Genomic DNA, 18,144 nt, shown 5'->3' with positions numbered 1-18,144 from the left:
ATAGGACAGATTTCCCAAATAGTTTCGCTAGCAGAGTAAGCACATGAAGGAGAGCTATTTTTTTCTTCTTTGCCTCTTCTCCCTGGAGAGAGATGCAGTCTTCCCCCTAAACTTAACCTCCCTGCTGATTGCAGAGAGCACCGTGGCCTTGCTTCAGCGTTGTCATCATTTAGCAGCCTGACTTGGTCTAGAGCCACGCTCTCCAGAAACGACTGGGCTAGAAGGCACTGTTTTCCAAAATACAGGCTTTGAGGGCAAAGGATTAAAAATATTCACAGAAATTGGAGCCACTGGATAACAGTAAAAATGAAAAAAAAAACCAATTGAGATGTTGGATGCACTGAGAGTGAGTGACTGGCAAGAGACAATAGATTAAAAATCAACGTTGAGAAAGAGAGAGAAATCTCCCAGTTATTTTCTCAGTGAAAATTTAAGACCGCTTTTACTGGTGCACGTTTAGTTTCTTAACTTAATATAGGTGTAAGCAGTATCTCACAGGAAGAAAAGAAAAGCGTCCTGTTTTTTTTAATTTCCAAATTCCTCTGTGGTTGTGTTATATTCCGTACGGAGTGAAAAGTAAAAGTAGCAAACGTTTGTTGTTGTTTTTCTGCTCTGGTCCTATTTATAAGATTTTTAATATGGATTCGGAGTGTAAGGACGTTATTGTTTTTAATCCACGATGATTCATTTACATTTTATGCAGACGTGACATCTCAAAACATAGTGATCTCGGGTGGCCTCGGCCTGCAGCGGCTTGAAGCAGGATTTCAGTTCCCGGCCAGAGATTGAGGTTGGGCAGGGGCAGTGAGAGCCCTGAATCCTAATCACTAGACCACCAGGGACCAGTGGCCGGTGACAAGGCCCTGGCCCATCAGCTGCATAGAAATGAATTTCCACATAGAGGTGGAAAGCAGTGAAGAAAGTGAAGTGTTTATTAGGAGGGAAAAGAGTACAGTATGTATGGATGGACAGACGGGTGGGCTCAGAGAGAGAGAGTCTCGCCCTTGTGGTAGTTTGAATCACTGTTATGGGGCATTTCTTCCGGATTTCCTTTGACCAGTCATCTTGCTTTGCCTGGTTCTGAGTCCGTATTTGGTCTCCCTCAGGGTCCTGCTCTGTGTGCGTGCACGTCTCTTAGCCAAGATGGATTCTAGCGAAGAGGCCTATGGGTAGTTGGCAGTTGGCATCACTTACTGTGGGGTGGCGCTGCCTCCCTTTTTGACCTCCAAGGAGCCTTTCTGCACATATGTAGTCAGGAAGGTCTCCTTGACTTCAAGGATGATGATTATGGGGTCTTTTATCTCTTACCTGGGCAGGGCCCAGCCTCCTCCATCATCCTGCTTTTATGGAGTTTCTGCTATTACGGAGTTTTGTCCACAGGGGAGAAACTGCTCAGCCTGAGGCCCGTCCATGTCCTGTCTCAATACCTGTTTCCCCTTGTGCAGCAACTTGAATAGAAATATCACAGACTCAGTCCTGAGTAAATACGTGATGCTTCTCTAAGTGTTGTACAGGCATATACTTTTGATTTCTCTGTTACTATGAAGAGGTTCCTGGGAGCTTGCCTGGGGCTTAGCTGCTCAGCCAAACACTCTCTTAGGCCCTTACGTAGTAGACTGGTGTGCAAGCAGAAATTCTACGGAGAAAATGTGTAAACTGAAACACTGATAATTTCTCTCTGCAATAATCTTTTAATCCTGGGTCTATTTTTCAGTTCCTTTAAAGCTTATTGAGGGCTTGTATGTTCTAGGCATTTTGATGTGTGCTGGCTATAAAAAAATGAGATCGTAGAGAACGTATCTTACTATTCTACCCGTTGAGGAGGATTAGACAAGGAGGAATCTGTGCTGACCTTGGATTTTGAGGTGATACTTTTGCCAGCCTGTAAGTTAGTAGAACAAGCGTCTCTTCCCCATAATTGTTTTGAACCTGCCATTCAGTATCAACTCTCATTGGAAACTGTGTGTGAGTAATTTTTCTGTTTTTCAAAGGATTCATAGGTGAATCCTCAACAGCCAGGGTCTGGTAATACATCACCACACAGAACTTAATTTGGTTGAGGATGTGTTGGTAGTAGAATTGTCTGTGTCTCTAACTGCCCCAGGTAAATGGCATCTATCACATACTGCCATTTATTATCTTTACTGGTGTGTGTGTTCATCTATTCTGTTTAGTTTTCAGCCAGGATTGTATCATTCATTTTTGTACCCCTTTCACAGAGTGACAAATATATGGGAATCTGCACACACATGCTGATTGTTTTGTGTTTGTGAAAGAAATTAATGGAGAAAAAAAAGTCATGCACTTCCTTGTAGGTTGTTTAAGGAGAGCAGTGTGATGCCTGCCTCGGGAACCGCTCTGGTTAATTCAGAGGAGTTTGAGGTCCCCGTTTGTAGGATTTCCGTGACTCCTAAAAGATTATTGTCTGCTTGCAAATCCAGGAGGGGAAGAAACCAGCCTACCAACCTGAATGAACAGAACACTATTCTGAGGCCTATGAGTCCCCACATCCTTGGCTAAGAGCCTTCTGTATTGGAAGCATCTTGACTTCGCGTCACTCCACAGGGAAGAATCCCTATTCCTACAGCAGGAATCTGAGCCTTGAAGACAGTGATTTAAACAAATGGGTGGGGTGGTTTGTGGATATTTTGACAGTATGATGTATGTTATAGATTTTTTTCAGAGAGAACTCACATACTTGCCAACATGCAAAACTTTTGCCTGCGAGGTAATTTTTATGATGTTAACGTATGTTTTCTCCCAGTATTTTTCCTATTATTTTTCCCCACTTAAGCAGCTAGAAGTCCCAGTGCACTTTTCTCCTCAGGGGAGGTTTGAGAGTTGGCAGAAAGCTTAACTTTTCTAGAAGGCACTTCCCTTCCTGACTTTTATTCCCTAAAGACTAAATCCAAGGAGGTTGTTATGCTTAGTGTCTTGCACACAGGGAGAGAGAGACTCCCTCTGACAGAAAGAGAAGAGAAGAAAGGATTTTCCCACAGACTTAAAAGACACTCACATGGAGCAAATGGACACCCATAAGCCAAAAAAAAAATATGAACCACAGCCCAAACCTCACATTTGATATGAAATCTAATTCAAATGGATCATGGGCTTAAATGTAAAACATTTAGGAAAAAATCTTTGAGATCATAGAGTTTATAACTTGACATCAAAAACATGTCCATGAAAGGAAAACATTAATAAATTGATCTCATCAAAATGAGAAAATTTTATTCTGTAAAAGTCTCTGTGAAGAGGATGAAAAGATAAGTTATAGACTGGCCAAAGATATTTGCAAATCATATGTCCAACAAAGGGCAAATATCTGAAAATACAGAAAGAACTCTCAAAGCTCAGCAGTAACAAACAACCTAATTAGAAAATGGGTGCAAAACATGGACGGCGGTTTCACTGAAAGGACATACAGATTGCAAGTAAGCACAGGGAAAGATGTTCAGCATCATTAGCGATTACGGAAATACAAGGCCACCAGGTGCTATCATTACACACTTATCAGAATGGCTAAAACAAAACAAAATACTGGTAACCAAATGTTGGCGAGGATGCAGAGGAACTGGATCGCTCATAAATTGCTTGTAAATGGTATAGCCACTCTGGGGAACGTTTTGACAGTTGCTTAAAAAACTAAACATGCACTGCCATACGACCTACCAGTTGCATTTCTGGGTGTTTATCTCAAAGAAACAAAAACTGTGTTCACAAAACTACTTCTTCACAAATACTTAGTGTAAAGCCGAAAACTGGAATCAGCCCAGATGTCCTTCATCAAGGGAATGGTTATCCAGTCTGCGGTACAACCGTAGCATGGAATGGTGCTCGGCAATAAAAAGGAATGGCCTATTGATACATAACAATTGGGAGGGGTCTCCCGGCGGTTATGCTGAGTGAAAATTGTCAGTCCCAGAAGATCACATACTGTGTGAGTCCATGTTTATAACATTTTTGAAATGAATCTTAGAACTGGAGGACAGATTAGTGGTTATCCAGGGTTAGGGAAGCAAGAGAGGGGAGCGAGAGGGAGGTAGGTTTAGTTAGAAGAGGGCAATGTGAGGCATCCTTGTGGTGTAGGACCTTTACAATGATGGGGTTCCAGGAAGTTACACAGTTAATAAAATGGTATAGAATTTAATACACACACATACTCAAATGAATATAAGCAGAACTGGAGAAATTTAATAAGATCAGGGGATTGTATCAAAGTCAATATCTTCACTGAAAAACCATTATAGTATATATATATATATATATATTCAATTACATATATATGTAACTTGAATATATGTGTAGTTACATATATGTGTAACTATTATACTATAGTTTTAAAATATAGTTACGTATATAATAGTACATATACAGGTAACAGTTACATATATATATGTAATACATAGTTACATGTATATGTAATAGTTACATTATATATGTAACTATTAGTTACATAGATATTACATATATAATAGTTACACATATGTAACTATTAAGGTTATGTATATATGTAACTATTATATTATAGTTGAAAAATATTACTGTTAAGGGAAACCAGACAGATGTTCAAGGGATTTTTCTGTATTCTCACAACAGCATGTGAATCTATGGTTATCTTAAAAAAAATTTTTTTTAAAACATTCATAGAGACTGGGGAGGGAGCAGAGTTTTCTGAGTTCCACTTTCAGGCTGACCAGTACTCTGCTTCCTGACAACTTGCTACTCCCCACTTCATCCTGGCTTATCAGGAGATGGCAAGACTCAGAGGGCAATGGCTGTGGGGTTTTTCACTTGAGCAAAATGTCCTGAGCCTCTCAAGTGAATGGAAAGCGTCAGCCCTCAGACTGGACAGGAGCATGTAAGTAGAGACCTTGCACTTAGAAGATCTAACAAATGAACTGGGCTTACTCCCCAAGGTCCGAGATTACTGTACCACTCCGGCAACAATAATAAGTGCTTGAATTCCGCACTAGCTTGATGGACTCAAAGTTGAAAATAATTGTATTTTAAAGAGAATTTTTTGAAGTGATGGTGATAACAATAGTAGATGAGGTTATTCCAAGCCATGTTTCCCTCTGAGAAAAACCAAAACTCTGTTCAAAGATAATTGAGAGCTAAAAAAGTAGTGAAAATGTGTGGAGCCAGGTTCCCAAAATAGGAGACGGAGGAGTGAGTTCGGCATCTGAGGAAGCCTCTTCTCTCCAGGGGATTGCAGTGGCTGAGTGGCTCAGAAGTGGGGCAGAGCTGCTGGAAGCATCAGAGTGCAAGTGGATCAAAAGTGGTAGTACAAGACCCACCAAAGAAGAGGCACTTTAGGAGGGAACTCAGAGAACTATGCCCTTGAAGCAGTGATGAACTGGAAATAGAGCAGCCCTTGCAAGTATTGAAACTCAGCCTCAAATAATATTAATTACCATTTGGATTAAGATGATGTGGGATTGCTGGTGCCCCTAGATTACTTTACCTGCGAGAAGCAAAAGTACCTCTTTGGTGGGTGGGGGACTAACACAAAGAACTCAAGTGATTTCTGTATTTTACATATACCGTATCTAATAATCAAAATTAAACACACTATTTTGTTTCAGCCCTGACTGATGTACTGCAGTGCAGTTCTGGCACCAACTCCCCAGAATTAATAGATCATACAAATTATGGGCTTTGTTCCCTACAAAACTGCTCTTATCTCAGACACCAGCCACAAGGAGAGGGCTGGTCCTCAGACCATCTGTACTACTGTACAACTGGCTACAAATTTGGGGGTTCCCATAACCCCTTTAGATTTAAGAACTCAGGAAAGTGCTATACTTACGATTACAGTTTTATTATAAAGGATTACAAATCGGGCCAGATGTAGCTATGTATAGGGCGAGGTCTGGGAGGGTTTCAAATGTAGAGTTTCTATTCCCTGTACCTGTGGATCAAGATATCTTACCCTCCTGGCACATCATCATGTCCATCATCCAGGAAGCTCCGTCAAGCTTTTGTCCTAGAGTGTTTTTCTTGGTGTTTTGTTATGTAGGAATGTTTGAGTTCAATCATGTACTCAATTATTTAATCAATCTCCACCACACTTTCACTCCTCAGAGGTCAGGCTGGATCAAACTTCCAACCCTCTGGTCATCTTATTTGTCTTTCCAGCATGGCCAACCCTCTTACTGAAGCTATCTAGGGGCCCACCACGAGTGGCCCCATTACCATAAATGAAGGTGTGATCTAAGAGGCTCATGAAAAACATAGTCACTTATATCACTTGGGAAATTCCAAGGGTTTAGAATCTCCCTTCTAGGAACCAGGGGCATGGGTCAGCCAGATTCTTTGTTATACAGCACAGGTATATAAGATAGGACCCACCTGAAAAGCAAAGGCAAACACACACTATAGAAAAAGGCGTACAGGTCATGGATACACAGATAATAGTGTTATCACAAGTAGAGTTTTAAATATTTATGATTATTATGATCTAAGAATTAAAAGACCAGGTGAATAAATTTGGTGGAGAACTGGTAACTATAAGAAGGGGTCATATAGACATTCTAAAACTGAAAATTGAAATAACTGATATTAGAACAGATAGATTTAATATCAGCTTAGACATATCTGAAAAGAGAATTATTGAACTGGAAATAAGGTCAGAAGAAATATTCTGACCTAATACTGAAACACTGATAGTCAAAAGATTGGGAGGTATGAAAAAGAGCATACGAAATACGTGATAAATGATGAATGGTCTATCATACATGTTTTGGAGTTCCAAAATAAAAGGATAGAGAAGGGAGGGAGGCAGCAGGAGAAGAAAAGCAGGAGGGAGACAGAGAACAAGAAAAAGAGTGCTTGCAAGTACACAAGGCACAGGCAATGTTTATTACAGTTGCTTAAGAATTCTCCACAACTAAGTATATTAAGCCACAGATTCAAGAACTATGAACCCTAAGTAAGACAAATGAAAAGAAACCGCACTTACATCAGACTAAAAGTACTGCAAAGTAAACACAAAATTAAATACTTAAAAACAGATAGAAAAAATATGTGATATCTTTAAGGGGACAACAGTAAGATTTACAGCTCACTTCAAGTAAGAGACAATTGGAGACATTGGATGTAAGCTTAAAAGTGCTTAAAGAAAATAACTGCCAACCTAAAATTTTTAAATCTAGTAAAATGTGATATTTTTCAAAACAAAAGCATAAAAGTGGCTAAATTTTATAATCATCCTCTTCATTTTCTTCCTAGTATAGTCCTAGTATACTTTCTCCTAGTATATAAATATTTTAAAAAATCATTAAATAAGTGATTTTTAAAAATTAAGACTTTTGAAATTGAAGTATAGTTGATTTATAATATTGTGTTAGTTTCGGGTGTACAACATAGTGATTCAGTTATTTTTTTATTATGTTCCATTATAGGTTATTACAACATATTGAATATAATTCCCTGTATTATACAGTAAATCCTTGTTGCTTATCTATTTTATGTATAATAGTTTGTATCTGTTAAATGCCATATCCCTAATTTGTCCCTCCCCATCTTTCCCTTTTGGTAACCATAAGTTTGTTTTCTGTGTCTGTGAGTCTGTTTCTGTTTTGTATATAGATTCATTTGCACTATTTTTTAGATTCCCCATGAAAGTGATCACATATAGTATTTGTCTTTCTCTGTCTGACTTATTTCACTAAGCATAATATTCTTTGGCCCATCCATGTTGCTGCAAATGGCAATATTTCATTCTTTTTATGGCTGAGTAGTATTCCATTGTATACATATACCACACCTTCTTAAGCCAGTCATCTGTTGATGGGCACTTGGTTGTTTCCATGTTTCGGCTCTTGTAAATAGTGTTGCTGTGAACATTGAGGTGCATGTATCTTTTCAAATTAGAGTTTTTATTTTCTCAGGATATATACCCAGGAGTCGGATTGCTGCATCATATGTTAGCTTTATTTTTAGTTTTTTAAGGAACCTTTATACTGTTTTCCATGGTGGCTGCATCAACTTAGATTCCCACCAACAGTGTACAAGGGTTCCCTTTTCTCCACACCCTCTCCAGCATTTATTATTTGTAGACTTTTTGATTATAGTCATTCTGACACGTGTGAGTTGATATCTCATTGTGGTTTTGATTTGCATTTTTCTAATAATTACCGATGTTGAGCATATGTTTATGTGCCTTTTGACCATCTATAACTCTTCTTTGGAAAATGTCTCTTTAGATCTCCGGCCCATTTTTTGATTGGGTTGTTTGTTTTTTCCATATTGAGTTGTATGAGTCCTTTGTGTATTTTGGATATTAACCCCTTGTTGGTCACATCGTTTGCAAATATTTTCTCCCATTCCGTATGTTGTCTTTTTGTTTTGTTGATGGTTTCCTTTGCTGTGCAAAAGCTTTTAAGTTTGATTAGGTCCCATTTGTTTATTTTTGTTTTTATTTCTTTTGCCTTGGGAAACTGCTGTAAGAAGACATCGGTACGATTTATGTCAGAGAATGTTTTTCCTGTGTTCTCTTCTAGGAGTTTTTTGGTGTCATGTCGTATATTTAGATCTTTAAACCATTTTGAGCTTATTTTTGTATATGGTGTGAGGGAGTGTTCTAATTTCTTTGATTTACATGTAGCTGTCCAGCTTTCCCAGTACCACTTGTTGAAGAGATTGTCTTTTCTCCATTGTATATTCCTGCCTCCTTTGTCATAGATTAATTGACCAGAGATGCACTGGTGTATTTCTGGGCTCCCTATTCTCTTCCATTGATCTATATATCTGTTTTTGTGCTAATAACATGCTATTTTGATTACTGTGGCTTTAATAGGCATTAATTTTTAGAGGAGTTTCAGATTTACAAAGAAATTGAGCAGAAAGTACAGATACAAAAAAAAAAAAAAAAAACGAAAGTACAGATACTTCCCACATATCCCTTCCAGACCTTCCTCTGCAGTTTTCCTATTATTAAAATGTTGCTTTAGTGTGGTACTTCCTTTACAACTGATGAGTCAATATGGTCACGTTAGTATTAATTAAAGTCTATTATTTACATTAGGATTCACTTTTAGTTTTGTATATTTTCTGGGTTTTGACAAATGTATAATGACATATATCCACCCTTGTAATGCATACAGAATAGTTTCAGTGCCTTAAAAATCTCCTGTACTTTAGCTATTTAAGACTATCCTTTTTTCATTGAAAGGAATGGAGCACCTTTGTGCCTTTGTCAAAGGTCAATTGACTATATTTGTATGAGCCTATTTTAGGGCTCTCTATTTTGTTCCATTTATCTATTTGTCTGCTCTTTCACCAGGACCACACCATCTTGATTACTGTAGCTTTATAGTAAGTCTTGAAGTTTGGTAGTGTCATTCTTCCAACTTTGTTCTCCTTTAATATTGTGTTGGGTATTCTGGGTCTTTGGCCTTTCTGTATAAACTTTAGAATTGCTTTGAAGATAACTGATTAGTTTCCTAGGGTTATTGATTGGGTTTGAGTTGAATCTATGGATCAGGTTGAGAAGAACTGATATCTTGACAGTATTGAGTCTTCCTGTTTGTATACGTGGAATGTTTCTACATTTATTTACTCTTTGATTTCTTTCATCAGAGTTTTGTAGTTTTTCTCATATAGATCTTGTACATATTTTGTAAGAAATATACCTTTCTTTTCCTTTTGGTGGTAATATAAATAGTATTGTGTTTTAATTTCAAATTTCTGTTGTTCATCACTGGTATATAAGAAAGTTGAGTTTGTCCGTTAATCTTTCCATTAATCTTGTATCCTGTAACCTTCCTATAATTGCTTCTTAGTTTCAGGAGTTTTATTTTTGTTGTTGATTCTTTGGGATTTTCTACATAGACCGTCATGTCATCTGCAAAAGAAAACAGTTGTTTTTTTTTTTTCTCTCTCTTCTCAATTCACATACCTTTTTTTCCTTTTCTTGTTTTTTTGCATTAACTAATACTTCTAGTACAATGTTGAAAAGGGTTGGTGAGGGGAAATTCTTGCCTTGTTCTGTATCTTAGGGGGAAATTATTTAGTTTCTCACTATTAAGAATGATGGTGATTATAGATGATCTTCATGAAGTTGAGGACGTTCCTTCCTATTCCTAGTTTTCTAAGAGTTTTCATTGTGAATGGATGTGGGATTCTGTCAAATGCTTTTTGCATTTATTGATATGATAACATGGTTTTTATTCTTTAGCCTGTGCATGTGATGGAGTTTATGAATGTTCAGTGATACTTTAAATTAATAAACTTATGTGTACAAAAGGAGAAAAGTAATCATTTTTGCTACATGTATTAAAGCAGCACATTTCTTTTGAGATAAAAAGTCGTGATAGTTCCTATGGATACCAATTATGACTTTTAAAATCTATTTCATTAGGATTTAAAAAAACATTTTTCAAAAGAGAATTTAGTTCTGTGGTCCGTCATTCATTTATTGAACATCAAGTTTGGAAAAATGAAGAATTCTGATATTATTTTACTGCCCTGCATTGCAGTAACTAAAATACAGTGATAAGACTTTTTTTGTCCCTACTGAATTCTACATAAACATGTCATAAGCATTTGAATTGGCACGGCAATCTTTAGAAGCCAGTAAACTACTCTTCTTTATTTTTAACTTGTGTAATTGATTCATCATCAAAATTGGATGTGACTGATTAAATTTCTTTGTATTATTTTTGTTCCCTCTTTTGTTGTTCAGCGTTTGTTACACACTCTAGCCTCTCTCTGGACAAAAAGAAACCAGTATGGGTTCAAAAAGTAGAACACTAATGACAACATCCCTTACCCCATTGCTTTAAGGTCATATGGTAAATGTTAAAAAAAAATAGTTCACTTGGAGGAAAAAAAAAAAGGTGCTGTCTGTGGTACTGCAGTAATAATTGATCATGAGCTGTCCAGTGTTAAAATAATATACTAAATTTAAGGCTTCCCTATGTTGAAGAAACAAAAGTAAATTGAAAATGACCTAATTGTTATTTTTGTAATTCATGTATAAGGCAAATCTTTTGCTCGTGCTTCAGTGATCAAACTAATGTTTTTGGGATGATCCAAGTGTTCTGAAACACTCTGAATTTATCTGTAGTTATCTTGGGGAGAAAAAAAAAGGAATCACTCACAATGTAGGTATTAATTCCAGATTTAGAAATATAGATAGATAAGTTGGACTTTCAGTTATTATGATGTTTAATTTTATGTGTCAACTTGACTGGGCCACACAGTATCCAGATATTTGATCAAACTATTTGATCAAATTATTCTGGGTGTTTCCGTGAGGGTGTTTTTAGATGAGTTTACCACTTAAGTCTATAGACTGAGTAAAGCAGATTGCTCTCCCTGGTGTGGGTGGGCCTCATATAATCAGTTAAAGGCCTGAATAGAACAGAAAGGCTGACTCTTCATGAATCAGAGGGACCTCTTTCTGCCTAACTGCCTTTGAGCTGAGACATCAATTATTTCTTACCTTTGAACTGAAACTGAAACATCAATTCTTCTTGGATCTTGAACCTGTCAGTCTTTGGAATGGGACTATACCATTGGCTCTCCTGGTTTTCAGGCATTTGGACTTGGACCGGAACTTACATCATCAGCTCTCCTGGGTCTCCAGCAGATCTTGGGACTTGTCAGCCTCCATGATTGCATGAGCAGACTCCTTATAGTAAATTCTTTCTATAAAATTATGTACACACACACACACACACACACACACACACACACACACACACTCACACACATTCACACATATATATGAATGTATTTTTATATAACATATATTCTATATATTAAGATTTATATATATATATGTCTCCACAACTTGGGTCACAGCTTGGATGGCTACTGTTGGTATGTAGTGGGTAGAGGCCAGGAATGTGGGAAATATCCTACAGTGCACAGGACAGCCCCCCACAGCAAAGAATTACCTGGACCAAAGTGCCAGTAGTGCTACTTTTTAGAGACTGGTATAGACCATAGTTTCCTAACTTTGGCTCCCCCTTACGACCAGCTGGGGAGCTTTTAAAACACCTGACTCCAGATTTGGTTTAATTGGCCAGTGGTGAGGGCAAGGTTTCAGGATTTTAAAAGCTATCCACATGATTATATTCACAACCACCATTAAAAGCCCCTACTGAGGACCCTGGTCATTGATGTACCTAAAATTCTTAGGTTATAATGGATGGATCAGGGTGATCCTGAATCAATTTTAATGTAAAAAGATAAACAAGTAGTCATTATTACCTCCTGATGTGATGTAATAGGAAGGCAAACACCAATTTCTGAAATGTTCTTGCCGAAGAATCACAAACTTGAACCTGAGCAAGTTTCTAGATTTCTAGATCTACTACTTAGAGGCAGATGTTAAAAAACACTGTGAGGATGTCATCAGCAAAATTCAGAATGTAGAAAATACTCCAGGACAAATGATACAGTTTTTTGTTAACAAATAAATGGCAAGGAGGAAAAAAAAAGAGGAAGGGAGAACTGTTCTAGAATAAAATAAAGACACCAAACCAATTTATGCATCTCATTTGGATCTTGATTTGAAAAAGCAACAGAAAGAAAAAGACATTTTTTTTTCCTTGAAGAACAGTTTATTCAGATTTTTCCCATCCTGTGACCTGATGGATAAAAGTAGATTCATTATTAAAAAAGAATAAAATTTGAAAGCAAGTTAACCTGAGAATGATTACCTCATGCTTCTCGGTAGGATGCCTGATCATTCTGTTTTCTATGGCTTTTGCTACATTTAAAAAAATTTTTATTTTATATTGGAGTATAGTTGATTAACAATGTGTTAGTTTCAGGTGTAGAGCAAAGTGATTCAGTTATACATATACATATATCTATTCTTTTTCAAATTCTATTCCCATTTAGGTTATTACAGAGTATTGAGCAGAGTTCCCTGTGCTATACAGTAGGTCCTTGTTGGTTATCTATTTTAAATATAGTAGTGTGTATATGTCAATCCCAAACTCCCTAACTATCCCTACCCCCAACCCTTCCCTCCTGGTAACCATAAGTTCCTTCTCCAAGTCTCTGAGTCTGTTTGTGTTGCATAAATAAGTTCATTTGTATCTTTTTTTTTAGATTCCGCATATAAGCGATATCATGATTTTTGTCTTTCTCTGTCTGACTTACTTCACATAGTATGATAATCTCCAGGTCCATCCTTGTTGCTGCAAATGGCATTACTTCAATCTGCAAAAGACCTTTTTGAGACAATTGGGAAAATTTGAACAGTGAATGGGTATTTCATAAAAACAGATTATGTATATATATGTATATCAAGTATAGAAAAATACTTTTGTATTGTTTTATGTGGAGGTTGTATGTCAAAGGATAACTTGTGGTTATAGGTAAAACAAGGTTGGCCCTATATTGATCACTGTTGAAGCTATGTGCTGGGTGTATTGGGGTTTATTATAATATTCTCTCCACTTTTGTGTGTCTTTGAAAAGTTCCACAATAAAAATAGAATGAGAAAAAATATCTGAGTAGGTAAGAGGAATGCAGGCGAGAATGCTGTTAGGAAAACTGTCAAAGCAGTAGGGTTTTCCAAAATGTTTAAAAAAAATAAGTCCACTGGATTTGGGAACATGAAGGTCGTTTGATGGCCTCAGCTAAATCTGTCTCAGTGGAGAAGTGGGTCTGCAGACAAGATTGAGTGCACTGAGGATTAAGAGGAGGTGGTAATGAGGCAGAAAAGCAAGGGAAGCAGGGGAGGAAAATATGGTCACACGTTATTATGTTTGTGACTGGACAGGGTTATGTGTGTTTGGATGATGAAGAGACCCAGTGGAGAGGGAGACGGTGAGCACTTGGGAAAGAAACAGGAAACAAGTTTTGGTTTCCTTAAACCAATCTCAAGGGGATGGTATAGAGACCAATTTGGATAATGTATATACATTACTTAGCATCACGTCTGGCATATTAACAAATTGTTATTACGAGAGCTTTGGAATTTTGGTATGTGTGATGTACCTCCAAAGAAATTTCTGTGTGTGTGTGTGACTTTTTTGTTGATATTTACATTTTATTGATGTTTACATTTTCCTATCTCTTATCACTTAACAGATTGTCATGAAAACATTAAAATTAATGTGTTTTCACATTTCTTTAAAATGTTTTAAATGTCTAGAAAGAATTTAGAATTGCAAATAATTATATGCATGTGTTGAAATATATTAAACTACACCTAAATTCGTAGTGGAGTACATTTATGGACTTAAGTTTAATGGTGAAAGTATTCACTGGGATAAAGAGAGAAAAATGGCCAGGGTGAGGGAGAAGGGGATGAAGGGGATGAGAGGGAGTAAAAGACAAAGGAATGTGTTTAAATCAAATGTTTATTCAGGTCACTGTTGTTATTTTTATTTCCAGCTCTATTGTCTCCTACCAAAAAGTAGCTTTTACTGTTTCTCCAAAGCCTTCCCATTTACTTTTCTCCTGAATTGGCTTGAAAAATTGAGTCCAAGAATGCACCGTTAAAATTGGGCTTTTTATTTCTTTTAACAGAACTGTTCATTACGAAGGCGGTGCTGTATCTGTTCACGCACGTTCCCTGTGGAGACTAGAGACGCTAAGAGTTGCGTAAGTAGAACTTCTAAATACAGCCTGACGCTCCGGGTACAAAGTACATCGAGTGCTCTTGTGCTTTTATGTGAGATGGTCATGCTAACAACCAGCAAGCAAATGAAACCCTGAGAAAGTGGAGAGTCTCTCCTCTTTTACCTTCCGCCTGCCTTTATTTATCTTTCACTAGCCTACATTCACCAGGTAGTAAGCAACAATTTTATACCATCTGCTTTTGCGTTTAGCCTCATTTGTTTTGTTTTGTTTTGTTTTTTAACATCTTTATTGGAGTATAATTGCTTTACAGTGGTGTGTTAGTTTCTGCTTTATAACCAAGTGAATCAGTTATACATATACATATGTTCCCATATGTTTTTATAATATCGTCTTGTCCCAGTCTGTGCATCTCCTGGCAGGAAGGGCTCCCAGAGCAGAGTGATGTAAGGTTTGGAGACAGGACAAATTGTTTGCAACCCTGTCGCACATTTCAGGTCTGGGTTTAACCTTGTAAAGTCACATGTAAAACAGTGGAAACTTGAACCTGAGTGAGATGTCACAGTCATAACTGGCAGTCACTATCTTTACTTACAAATAGCTTGATAGCTGAGTGAGAAATGTGGATTGCAAGCAAGTCACTGTGTATTCATTATAGAAACAATGACCTTTTTTTTTCTGGTGACTTCAAAAAGCTGTCCAGAGATTGACTTTTAGTTCCTTTATGTAAATGCAATACTGATGGTAAAGGTGTCATTTTGAACTATTTTAAATAGAATTTAAATATCAATTAAATTTAAAAAAAAAACGATTGGAAGTTTCAGTCCTTTACCTAAAAATCAGTAAGTTTTCAATGTATTTGTTCCCTATTATATGACACTTTAAAAAATTATTAATTTAGGGTAACAGACTTCATGGATGGCTGTAGGCAACTATCTTACTATGGAATAGCTGTCTTTGTCAACCTGATATTTCGAGATTAATGCTTATCTATTGATGATTAAAGTGGTTCAGTGGTCTTCAGTTTTTTGTCTTTTTGTTTTTTTTGCTTACATAGCCCATACAGTGATTTCGAAAAACTTCGTATTTCTTTGATCGTTGTTAGGCTTGACAGAGAAATTTTTTCATTATCAGTTTAAATAAATGCATAGAATACAACTTACGGTGTATTATAAGTAGTGACATTTTAAGATAAAATGGTTACACCACTCTTATAAAAGTATCCCATTGTCTTTAAGTACTGCTGTGATTTAATACCCATCTTTGTTTATTTAAAAATACTTGAACACGGTCTCTTTAACAGTGGAAAAAATATGTTATTCATCTTTCTCATTGAAATCATATTTCCTTTACTCTCCCATGACAGAATAGTACCCCAATTGGATTTTTTTTTATGATTGAAAGACTTTTCTGCTCACTGTGTCATACTCCTATTCAACAAAAAAAATGCATGTAAATTAAATTTATTTTTTATATTTTCTCTGATTGTAAGTCTGTGACTTTAAAAAAGTGCTTCTATATTAACCCCATTAATTCTTAATTAATTGCTGATATTAAATTTCTTCTGTATAAATTCATAGTTGGTCAAATGTACTGAAATATTAAAACTTTTGATAAACATTGAACTTAAAAGTAAAATTTTTTTTAACATCTTTATTGGAGTATAATTGCTTTACAATGCTGTGTTAGTTTCTACTTTATAACAAAGTGAATCATAAAAGTAAAATTTTATGGGAAGTGCACCTCTTAATGTGATGGAAAAAGAAGAGATGACTTAAAGGAAAGGGAAGAAAACTCATCGCTTTTGTGTGCTTCATAAATTATTCAGAGAATTTAGGGAAAAGAATTTCAAATATATACATGTATTTTTGTAATTTGCCTAGTGTATTATAAAAATGACAGCTTAATTAGAGAAATGAAATAGTCCAAAAAAGTGAAATTTAGAGAAGTTTTGTTGCCTTTAAAAAACGGACTCCAGATGTGTTTTCACATTTATAGATCTACCTACCCTTCACAATTGTGTGCTTAAAGAAATGATTTTTTTTTTTTTTTTTTTTTTTGAGGAAACCGGGACCTAGATCTGTCTCAATTTATAGGCTTAAAAAAAAAAAAAAAAAAGGATGAGAGCTCCTGAAAGCCCAACAAGAGTTCCTTTTTATTGTCAACAATGTTGTTGATGAACTGCAATTACATAAACCCCATTATTCAGCACGTGTTTCTATCCAGTGGTCTTAATTCTGTTTCTCTGCTGTTGCCTAATGTTTGAAGTTTGAAAGGGAAAGTTTGGAGTTTGTTTTCACTTTGAATTTGGTTGACTGATATATAGAAAGGGCCTGGGCCTTCTTCAAATAATGGAGATGAAAGGGGGTACTTTATCACCATGTGTTTGTAGCTATGCCTCTCAGAATCCAGATGACAGCAAGGGGGCTTGACAGCCCAGGTGGATCAGGGACTTTTTCAACCATTTTTTCAACCATTTAAAAAATTAAAGAGAGGTGTTTTAATTCTACTCTATGACCCTTGATGTATATCTACAGTAGGAAAGCAGGAGGTTCATATGTAACAAATGTAATTATTAAAAAAAATTTTTTTTTTTAGATTTTGTTGCATCTTTGACCTACTTTGGCCTCATTTACAAATTAGATTGCATTTAATTTGCATGTCTTATTATATGCAATGGCCACATAATTAATTTTTCTTTTTACTTAGGAAGTTAATAGTCAAAGATCCTGCTTATGTTTATGACAGAACTTTATTTCCAAAGGTCAATGTTTGTATTATAATCTTTGGGATACCATTTGTTTTTTTTTCCTCCACTGAGGCCCCAAACTTTGTATTTGTTATAATTTATGTACTCCAGTAATTATATATTTTATATTGCTTACTTACATAACATTAATGTTGTCAAAAGTTTTTCAGTATTATGAACATTTTAATAAGGTAAGTTTTAATTTTGGGAGTCAAATGTAATAGAAAACACATTCCTGTATTGTACCCCAGGACAAAGTTGTAAGAACACTGTAAGTAGGATATATGTTAGTTTCTGTAATGGGCATGATCACTGCAATTATAAATACGCATTTTGTATTTTAAGTAAAATTCCACTTTCTTATGTGTTACAAATCTTTAAAAAATTAACATATCATGACAGGTGACCAAATACTCCTCATTTCTTTGAGATAATTACAAGTAAATATAGATAATACATATGGAACAGTTTTCAATAATATAGGAAGCTGCTTTATATAACTTCTTTACTGTAACTATTTTCAGTTTTTACTGAAATATTATTTTCTCGCCCCTTGATTCTCCTGCGCTTTTCCTCTTTTCTTTTGGACCTGTGAGCTAAAGAAAATGTGTTTAGACTTTACAAAGTTTGGCTGATGATTGGTCAGATTCATTCCATTTCTAACAGTGGCTTGAGAGGAGTGCTTATGTATATGAGCCCTATTAAATAGATTTGAACATGGTATCCAGAATACCGTATAGAAATTCTGGTAAAAAGTATACACTATTACCAGACTAGAAGTGCTTTAACATGCTGTTGTTGGTAAATGAACTTTAATTTCATTTTTAAGACAATAGTGTGTT

At 36.0% G+C, this 18,144-nt stretch overlaps 1 protein-coding gene across 6 annotated transcripts in view; it reads left to right on the top strand.

Moving 5' to 3' along the window:
• RYR2 (ryanodine receptor 2) overlaps window positions 1-18,144 on the top strand; it is a 777,004-nt gene that overhangs the window by 371,304 nt on the left and 387,556 nt on the right. For all 6 annotated transcript variants that reach the window (XM_082407544.1, XM_082407541.1, XM_082407542.1 and 3 more), the window contains one exon: window positions 14,503-14,577. In XM_082407544.1, coding sequence (XP_082263670.1) covers window positions 14,503-14,577 — 75 coding nt within the window. The remainder of the gene's footprint in view (window positions 1-14,502; window positions 14,578-18,144) is intronic.

Source organism: Balaenoptera borealis (genome assembly GCF_965194805.1).
Source record: "Balaenoptera borealis genome assembly, chromosome: 10".
Classification (NCBI taxonomy): domain Eukaryota; kingdom Metazoa; phylum Chordata; class Mammalia; order Artiodactyla; family Balaenopteridae; genus Balaenoptera; species Balaenoptera borealis.
The sequence above is the reverse complement of the archived record's forward strand: the minus strand, read 5'-3'. Positions and strand labels throughout refer to the sequence as shown.